The 9989-nt window shown below is 57.8% G+C and overlaps 1 protein-coding gene across 1 annotated transcript; it reads left to right on the top strand.

Annotated features, from left to right (window-relative positions):
• The first annotated feature begins 616 nt into the window (after positions 1 to 616).
• ATP5F1D (ATP synthase F1 subunit delta) lies at positions 617 to 7165 on the top strand. The gene is made up of 5 exons (XM_073323992.2): positions 617 to 840; positions 3686 to 3839; positions 4572 to 4660; positions 5772 to 5899; positions 7023 to 7165. The coding sequence occupies exons 1-4, from the start codon at positions 703 to 705 to the stop codon at positions 5892 to 5894; spliced, it is 504 nt and encodes a 167-aa protein (XP_073180093.1). The 5' UTR covers positions 617 to 702; the 3' UTR covers positions 5895 to 5899; positions 7023 to 7165.
• Positions 7166 to 9989: the final 2824 nt, after the last annotated feature.

Raw genomic sequence — 9989 nt, forward strand, 5'->3', positions numbered from 1 at the left:
AAACAGTGGCACAGGGACTCTCCCTCCCAAGAGCGTTGGCAGGGCCAGGGCAAGCTGGCTGAGTCCCGTTACACAGCTGTAAATCACATCATTTCTTTATACGTAACTCCACTACCCTACTTTTATTAATAAAATGGTCTCTGCTCTGCATGCAACGGGCCCTGTGCATGCCACTACCCGCCAGGTGGAAATGGATGCTGGGACAAAGAGCCCTGGTCATAAATACTATGGAGTGGTTTTGTGGGGAGGTAGGAGGAAAACCCGACCCTACAATAAACAAATAGGTGGGAAGTAAATAGCAAGGCACGGGAGGAAAAAACTACAACTCCCAGGAATCCTAGAGGCAGCGGAGGCCTGCCCCAGTGCATTGTGGGATTCATAGCCTCAGTATTATTTTGATGAGTACTTCAATTCCCACGAGGCCTCGCGGCGGCAAAGCCCCCTGGCGCTAGTGCATCATGGGATTTGTAGTTTGGGGCGTTATCAGGACTACCATTCCCATGAGACCTCGCGGCAGAAGAGAGGCCCCCACACACACACCTTGCCCTGGTGCCTTATGGGATTTGTGGTCTCCAGCGCGATCAGGGCGGCCCCTCGCGCGGTGCATTGTGGGCGTGGCAGTCCGTCCCTCTCCCAGGGTGCCCCGCGCTGGCCCCGTTGCCCTTGGTGGCCTGCCCGCCCCGCGCCCGCCCCGGCCCCGCCATGCTGCCCGCTCGCCGCCTCCTGGCCCTCGGGCCCCGCGCGCTGCGCCTGCCCGGCCGCCGCGCCCCGGCCCGCTCCTACGCCGAGGCGGCCGCCGGCCCGGCCCAGATGTCCTTCACCTTCGCCTCGCCCACGCAGGTGCCGGGGCCCTCGGCCGGGCCGGGCCGGGGGGTACGAGGGGGGGCGTGGGGGGGTCCTAGGCCGGGACCTGGGGGTACGAGGGGGTGTGGGGGGGGTCCTAGGCCGGGACCTGGGGGTACGAGGGGGGGCGTGGGGGGGTCCTAGGCCGGGACCTGGGGGTACGAGGGTGTGTGTGTGTGGGGGGTCCTAGGCCGGGGCCTGGGGGTACGAGGGTGTGTGTGGGGGGGGTCCTAGGCCGGGGCCGGGGGGTACGAGGGGGGGCGTGGGGGGGTCCTAGGCCGGGACCTGGGGGTACGAGGGTGTGTGTGTGTGGGGGGTCCTAGGCCGGGGCCTGGGGGTACGAGGGTGTGTGTGTGGGGGGGTCCTAGGCCGGGACCTGGGGGTACGAGGGGGTGTGTGGGGGGGGTCCTAGGCCGGGACCTGGGGGTACGAGGGGGTGTGTGGGGGGGGTCCTAGGCCGGGGCCTGGGGGTACGAGGGGGTGTGTGGGGGGGGTCCTAGGCCGGGGCCTGGGGGTACGAGGGTGTGTGTGGGGGGTCCTAGGCCGGGGCCTGGGGGTACGAGGGGGTGTGTGTGGGGGGGGGTCCTAGGCCGGGGCCTGGGGGTACGAGGGGGTGTGTGTGGGGGGGGTCCTAGGCCGAGGCCCGGGGGGTACGAGAGGGGTGTGTGGGGGGGTGTCCTAGGCCAAGGCCGGGGGGGTATGAGGGGTGGGGCACTGAGTGTGTGTGTGTAGGGCAATCCCGGGGAGTGAAGGGGGGAATTGAACCCCCCCATCACATCTCCCTGCACTTCCTGGCCTGGGGGCTCCCTAAGTAGGGGAGAGGCCAGGCCTTGCCCCCGGCTCCCAGCAGTCTGCAGTGTTAGAACTGGTCGTGTTGGTCCCCAACCAGCCAGGCCTCTTCTCCTTCGAGGCTGGGCTGTTTGTTTTCCTGTCTCCTCTGTGAGCTTCCCCTGGGAGCCTGCCTTGTGGCTAGCACAGGGCTGTTCTCTGCAGGGTGCTGGTACGGCCCAGTTAGACCTGTGCCAGAACATGCAGCCCCATGCTAGAGCAAGCGGCGGCTGTGCCATGTGGGGATGGCAAGGAAGAGTCCCCAGGTGTGGAATTCTGTCACACACAGACACACACCCAGATACACACACAATCAGGAGCCTGGGTGTAGTGACCTTCAGAGCATATGCAGGGCCCTGCGAGAGGAAGGGGCTGTGGCAGTGCTTGGGGAGGGAGGGAGGTGGGTGCGGATCCCGAGGCTCTGATGGGAGCCATGAAATGCCATTTATGCATCTAACCTCTGTGGATTGTTCCATAGCGATAACAGACCCTGCAAAGAGTGTCCACCTGGTAGAGAAATGTTGTCCACGGCCTGTTTAAACCCAGCACGAGCTCTCTGCCAAATGGAGAGAAGTGCTTGAGCAGATGCTGGGCAAACGATCTGCCCTGGCTGCCCAGTGCAAGCAGGGGGGAAGGCCGGGGTCAGGCCCTAATGGAGCAACCATTGGGGGTGAAAGGGATATAGAAATCTTATTATTTTAAGAGATGGAGACAGTAGTTCAGGCACAATACACTGGATTATCAGATTATAACCTAATCTTCCAGGCTGCTTTGCTAGTGTTCTTCGGTCCTGGTCCTGAACCCCCAGCCTGCTAGCCTGGTCCTGGGGCCCCCATACAGCTCAGCCAGTGCACCTTAACCTGACCCTGCAGCACCCAGTTCTGAAGCTCCCCAGCTCTGTTGTGCGTTTGTGCCGCAGTAGCACTGGAGTCCCCAGTTGTAGATCAGGGCCCCGATATGCTGGGCCCTGCACACACAGCGAAAAGGCGAGCTCCGCCCTGAGGATCTTACAGCCGAAGTACATTCTTGACCCTGCAGCACCCCCTGCTATGCCAGCTCTGCGCCCACACTTCTCCAGTTTGCCACACCCCTTACATTCAGCATTCCTGACGCTCCAGTCCTGCCTTTTTGTGGCTGCTGTGTTCCCCGTACCTGTGTAGTCAGGGTTGGCTCACAAGCGAGATGTTTGGTCTGTCTGATTCCTAATGGTGCTGGTGGCTCTTGTGTGTGGGTTGGCATGGCTTGCGTCTCCTGCCACGGAGGTGCCCAGGGTTAGCATGGGGCCTCAGGACTGGGCTAACTGAGGTGCTGTGGGTTGGGATTGAGGTGCACTGGCAGAGCTGTGTGGGGGATGTTCCGGAGCTGGGATAGCAAGGGGTGCTGCAGGTTAGGATTGAGGTGCATGGGGGGAGCGGGGTGGGTGCCCAAGGGTTGGGCCAGCAGGGGGTGCTGCAGTTCCAGTCTGAGGTTACACTGGCAGAGTGCCTTGGGGGGGCGGGGGATGCCCAGGGCTGGAACAGAGCATTAACATTGCAAGGCAGGACTTGCGAGGAGCCTGCCTCGCTATCTCTCTCCTATCAGCCTCCTCGGCCAAGGTTCACTTTAAGGCCTCCCTACGCTCTTCCCAAGCTTCTCCAAACCGCTCCCTTTGTCTCTCTCGCCCACTCCCGACTCCATGACTCCTCACGCCGCCCCCCTGCGCTTGGAGCGCTTTCCCAGTCAGTGTTTGCCAGGCCCACTCCCTCCCCACCTCCCGAGTCCCACCCTTCTGAAGCGTTCTGGCTGTACGCTTACGCTGAACCCGCTCGACCCTTCAGCCTGGGAGGGCAGGGCAGGGATACTGTTAACTCAGCAGGTCATGCCCATGCTGTGAGAGCAGACTCCCTGGGTCCCTTCTGGCCCTTGCTCAGCCAGTGAGCTGCAGGATGGGATGAGGGACGCTTGATGTCTGCCTGGTACTGCCTCCTGCTGTCGGGGTAGAGAACTGCTCCCAACCACCCTTCCCCTCTCTCAGGTGTTGTACAACGGAGCCACTGTGAAGCAGGTGGACGTTCCCACACTGAGCGGCAACTTTGGCATCTTGGCGGCTCACGTTCCCACCCTGCAGGTCCTGAAACCCGGAGTTGTGACGGTCTTTGCCGAGGATGGCACAGTGACCAAGTACTTTGGTGTGTGAAACTGGGTGGGGTCCTGAAAGTGTGAAAGGAGGCCTCAGGGAGGAATTGTTGTCTGGGAAGGACTCCCCTTTGGGGTTACCGTGGGGGAGAATCTTTGCTTCACCATTGATCATGGGAGCCTGGACTCCTCCTAGGTCCTGTCTGTGGGTCTGGGAGGGGGCTGTTGTCCAACAGATGGATTCTTGGGAATCTGGACTCCTGCGTCCTATTTATGGCTCTAGTACTGTGTGAGTCTGGGTAAGCCACTTCATCTCTCTGCCTCAGCCCTCCTGTCAGTAAAATGGGGATAATCCCTCCTTCCTGGGGCAGGGGAGGGACTCTGGCAGGCTTGTGAGCCCTCTGCGAAGTGCATTGAGGTGTTCAGCTGGAGGATGCTGTAAGAGTCCTAGAACAAGCGAAGAAATGACCTGGGTGAGTGGCAAGTGAAGATCCACCATTAGAACGTACGCCAGTCCCCTGGCAGGTCTGGGTAGTCTGTCCTGGTGACTAGAGCACCTGATGCCTGGGGCAGTGATAGTTGACAACAGACCTGGTGTGGGGGCAGGCTAAGAATGTGTAAGCTCCACTAGATACAGACGGGGGTGCCAGCCATTGTGACTCCTTCCTGCCACCGTGGTCCTGTGACCTGGCCCCACAAACCAGGCTTAGCTCACAGCCCTGCCCTGTACCTGGGGGCCACCCAGTACAGCCACTGACTCCGACCCCCTGCTGTTGTGTTTGCAGTGAGCAGTGGTTCCATCACAGTCAATGCAGACTCCTCTGTGCAGCTGCTGGCAGAAGAGGTGGCCGCTTTGGACATGCTGGATCTCACTGTGAGTACCCTGCAGTTGCCTGCCCACCCTGGGTGGCGGGGAACAGGCTGGGCTGGGCCCCGCTTGCTAGCAGGGCAAAGAATCAGACTACATGCTGAGGTCTCCTATGGGAGATTCGCTCCCCATTCCTCCTGCGTGGGCTGCCTGTCTCAGGAGCTTCTTGTGGCTGAGGAAGGCTTTCCCAGATCAAGGTCTGTTTCCTCACCCTGAGCTCTCCACCCACTGCCCAGGATCATAGAATTAAACCTTCCTTTAAAGGATACAGGGGACAGAAGCTGAGTTAACCCCTCCCTGCAAACTGCCTCCCTTTGTCCTAGAGTGTTCAGCGATCTTTCACAATGCCACACCTGCTTCAAAGTCTTGGGGGGCCCATCTTTTAAACCTGGGGCCCTGTAGTAGGCTGCCCGATGCCCAGGCTGGCCTCAGACCCACGGAACAGGTCTCTCTACACACACTGTGTGTGGATGAGTGCCGGTGCGCAGGGCTGGCCTGCACTGCAAAGGCTGCAACATTGGGCTGCTGGGGTTTGCTGCTGCAGCCAAGGACAAGCCGCCTCGGTGCCCTCCCAGGAGGGTTTTAATGCTGCTGGCTCAGCAGTTGCCTGGTGTGGCGTTGCTGAATACGCCCTTGCCCTTTAAGAGTGGTTTGTTACTGCAGTGCTGCTGACTCTCTTAAAGTGACAGCTGCTCTGGGGAAAGGGGCCTGGCTGGCTGACTTGGGGCAGCAGGTCCTGTCTAACCACAGCCCAGGGACACCCCAGACAGTGCCCCTGACTGAGAAGGTCACTTGGTCTGTCTCCATGGCCTCTGCTGAGACAAATTTGTCCTCGTAGGTTCTGTGTGCTTGAAAAGGGGCTTGACTTGAATGAGCAGTGTGTGGTATAAGGATGTCCCTAAGCACCCACCCTGGGCACCCAGTACTGGTGTGGGGCCCAGCTCGTTACGTCCAGTCCCCATAATAACAGCCACCCGCTCAGCTCAGTGATGCACTTCAGGGAGTAGCTGTTCCAGCCCCAGAATCCCCAGCAGTGCCAGAGGCAGCTGTGATCTGACGTACCTTCCTGCTCCTAATCTCCCAGTGACCACTCTTCCCCTTGCTTGTGTGTTTACAGACTGCTAAGTCGAATCTGGATAAGGCCTTATCCCAGCTGGCTGCAGCACCTGACGAAACAGCTAAAGTAGAAGCCCAGATTAACGTAGAAGCCAGTGAGGCCCTTGTAAAAGCCCTGGAGTAATTAGGGTAAGCATCTTCTGTAACAAGAACAGGAGGACTTGTGGCACCTTGGAGACTAACAAATTTATTTGAGGATAAACTTTCGTGAGCTACAGCTCACTTCATCTGTAACGTGGCCTGGTGGGTAGCTCCGATCTTTGTTGTTAACTCAGTCCTCTTTGAAGCCCCATCTAGAAGGGCTGAGGCGGCACGGCGCAGGGCTACTCAGCCCAGTGGGAGATTGGTGTATCAACAGCCAAGCTTCCCTGACTGCCCTGATGGAGGAGGGAACCCTCTTGCAGCCCTGGCCCTTGGTGAACAACCAGATGCAGACACGAAAGCAGTTAGGGGTATGCCCCTGCCATAGCAGACCTCTGCCATTAGATGGCAGCATGGGCCAGGTCAGTCTCTGATCATGGCTGCAGGGCAGGAGGGGTGCCTGGTTAGCGAATGACTGGAAGGTAGCTAATGCCTGGACACAATCGGTTCCTGACCCAAGCTGGAGTCTTTGCATTCATAGTGGCACTCTGATTTCACTGCTATTTACAGACTTCGCTGTGGGGTCTGAAGGCTTCTAGATATAGCCTCGGACACGGCAGGGCAAATTTGGGGATGGGCTGGTAGTAGGAGTCTGACTTACAGGTGGGGGGTATGGCAGGCTGTGCCATCCTAAGCTAAATAGCTACACATGCCTCCACCCCCATTTTGACGCTGATCTCCTCAGTGAGAGCGAATTTCTCCTGTCTCTGTGGTTCTGCCCAGTGCCCCCTGAGCTCAGTGCACGATCCTGCCAGCATATGGCATGCTGAGCCTTGGCGCTTGGCTGAGTGCCTGCTGGGTTTGAAAGGTGCTGCACGGGAAGCCCCAGAGACCACCTGAGCAGGTATAAGAGGACAGGTTGCCCAGCTGTTAGCCCCTGGTCATCTTCATGGATGAGAGGAGAGCTTGGTCTGTATGGCCGGTTTGCTCCTTGTCCACTCCCCTGGGGCTGTCAAGGGTGCTCGTGGTTCTCAATGCCTTGTTTCACATAGGCCACAAAATGGCTGTTGGCCATGAACAACTTCCAAGCCCCCAGAGGAAAGGCACTGTGTTCCTCATTGTTCCCTCAGCCTGGATCCCTTTCAAACCTTTCCACTTGTGTGTGTTGCAGGGATTCTGTTGTCGATGTGCAGAAGCCATGGACTGGGGCTGGGCCCGACTTCCCCTCCCTCCCCCGCCCGTTTGTACAGATGGCGTGAGACAGATTGATGCCGATATATCGCTTTGATCAATTAAAGAAAACAAAAGCCCCAACTTGCCGTGTGTGACCTTCTTCTGAGGCAGGTTCAGTCTGTGGAACGGAACCCATGGTTTGCACCAGCCAAATTGCACAGTGCTCCTCTGCAGGTGACGTGCTAATTGTGAGGGTGTTCCTGCCCCAGCTGTGGTCTGGATGGGTGAAGCTGGGAGCGGTCGCCCCAGAGGCATGTAGGGTTGGTCTGTGAGGGGTCCCCTTAGCGGGGTGCATCTCCATGGAGAACCATGCTGAAGGTTTCGTCTAAGTCACATTCTTCATCCCCTGGCACCAGCTTGCAGAACAATCCGCCTGAATGGAAGGATTAGTGCTGTGCAAACCTAGGTGCCGACGGCCCAGTGGGGCAGCCTTAGACTCGGATCTTATCTCCTTCTGCGTAGTAATGGCTTGCAGGGAGTTAAAACCAAAACGCTACGTCCCACCCGCCCTGATCACCCACCTCAGCTCTCCCTGTGAAATGGTCTTCTGCATATGCCTGTAGGGATTCCTGTCAGCGCTCGTCTGCATTTCTGGGAGGAGTGTGCCGCTGGCCAGAAAGTGTCTGACCCCCTCCCTGGAGCATGCTGCTCCATCTTCCCCAGACACCAGGCGTCCTGAGAGCTTCCCAATCCTCCAACATGGAAGCTCTGAGTTGGCTTCATTCCCAGATTAGGAGAGGGGGACAGATCCTTCCTGAATGGCATGGGAGTACCCAATATATTTCCATGTACTGGGATGGCCGTTGGCTGTGGCCCATCCCTGGGATTTTTGACCCTGATATTGGTGAAGGCTCCTTAGCTCTGGCCAGTGTCTGAGGCTGGATTGGTGCTGTGCTCAGCCTTCCCGCTGGGAGTAGGAGTGATCTGCTTAGTGTGTCTCCCTGAGGGCTAGCGAATCCCCACCTGCCACCTCAAATGGCAGAGAAGATGAGCATCACCTAGGGGGAGGAGTGGGCTGGAACAGGGCGGAAAATCTGGTTCTCCTCCTTCCTGTCCCAGAGCCTGTGCTAGGAAGTGGGTCTCACAAATGGCACCATCTGCCTCCAGAGTCTTAATCTGATACTGACCTCCTAGCTCCTTCGGGAGAAGGACTGCAAAGCCCTCTCTCAGTGGGGCCTCCGGGCAGTTGGGGAGTATCCTGAAGCCCACGTGAGGCACAGAGCAGGGAGTGACTTGGCTAAGGACGCCCATCAGTCGGCCCTCCCTCTTCCTGTGCTCTTATCACCTCTTCTCAATCTTTTGGCATCCACTGGAGACCATCCAAGTCCTGTTGCTGGTGATCTCAATTGGCTGAGACTCCAGGAAAGGTCAGTGGGCGGCAGAATTAGTGGCTCACTCCCCTCTTTGCGGTGTGCCCCCCACTGTCACTCTGTGCGGTAACGGCGCCTGAGTGTAACATGGTTATTTTCAGCGCTGCCACCAAGGATGTACCCTTGGCTGCCGCCTCGTCTCCTCCCCCTCCCCTCCTCTTTTTCTTCCCCTGATCAGAAATAGCGCCAATGGTGTTAAATTCCTCACTGTCATTTATTAAAAGCCTCTAAATGCCCGTTGTATTTGGAGCTCTGCTGACTTCTCTGCTGCTACAGTGCGTTTTCCTTTCCCATCGCTGCTCCTTGTAAAGGTCAGGCATTGCACTGTGCATAAGCAAAGCCTCAAAGTCAGAACGAGTGCTAATTAAAATGTCTTGGGAGTAACTGGGGATGGAACCGCTTTGATTCCTCTTCTGCGCGCTCTCCCCTGCTTCTATTTGTGGCTCGCGTGTGCCTGCCTGCATCTCTCTTTCCAGCGGAAGGTGGGTTTTTTTTTTCCTTTCCATCTAATGGAAGAGCGTTGGCGAGGCCGGGAAGCTGGGGAAATGGCCAGCTGCTATTTTTAGGACCAGAAAAGTGTCTCCATCAGCAACCCATCTAGCTATTCAGAGCATCTTTTGCCAGCTCCGGCTAGCAATGGCAAAGATGCAGGGTGATCGTGGGCACAGGGACCGTCAGAGACGGAGACTCGGGGGTGTGCACCTCTTTTTATGGCAGATGATGGCCAGTGTCCACTTCTGCACTTGCCCTTCTCTTGCGTAAAGTGGTGGGTGCTGGGAATTGTAGTCTCCGCAGATTGCACTTCTGGGCAGCTGCGACTTGCTCTGTTCATCTTACCAGGCAAGCGGTGCCCTCCCAGAAACCTGACCAGCCAGGCCCCAGATCCCTCTGCGACGACTGACAACAGAGAAGGAGAGCTGAGAACTTCCGGGCTGGTCCAAGCTCCTTGCTCCGGGTGTGTGGTCATTAGGATTTTAGCGCAACGTGATCGGGCTGCCCTGGTAAACATCGGCATATGCTGCATGGGGGCTGGAAGACTCTCAGCTCTTACAGCAGCACTAGATCTGTGTGCTCTCTTGGTTATCCAGAAATACTTCCTGCTACGTGGTGTGTACATCCCACCTTGCTCACTACTGCCCCGGGGGGCAGTGCTGGAAGCTGTCTTCCCATAAGCTGGTCACCTTGCATCTTGCAAAAGTGTCCCCCAGTCCCTCTGTCCCCTGGGAGTAATTGCCACCCCCCATAGCCTGCTACCCCCCTTGCCCAGGCTCTGGAGATACTGTCCCCTCCTGCTAACCTGTTTCTCCTTCCCCATCAGCGCTGATTGCCAGGATTGTTATGTATATAGCAATGTTATCCTGTCCCCCAGCTTATTCTGAGCTGAGCTTTCTGCCCACTAGGAAGCCAGCATCTGTCCCATCCTTTCGCTGCCACGGGCTCTGGCTGCTGCTTGCCCGGAAGCTACGGCTGATTTGCTCTGCTCAACGATCTCGCTTGTATCTTACCCAAACTAAAATAACCTGCCCTAGTGCTTT

This window comes from Lepidochelys kempii, chromosome 25 (assembly GCF_965140285.1).
Source record: "Lepidochelys kempii isolate rLepKem1 chromosome 25, rLepKem1.hap1, whole genome shotgun sequence".
NCBI classification, from domain to species: domain Eukaryota; kingdom Metazoa; phylum Chordata; order Testudines; family Cheloniidae; genus Lepidochelys; species Lepidochelys kempii.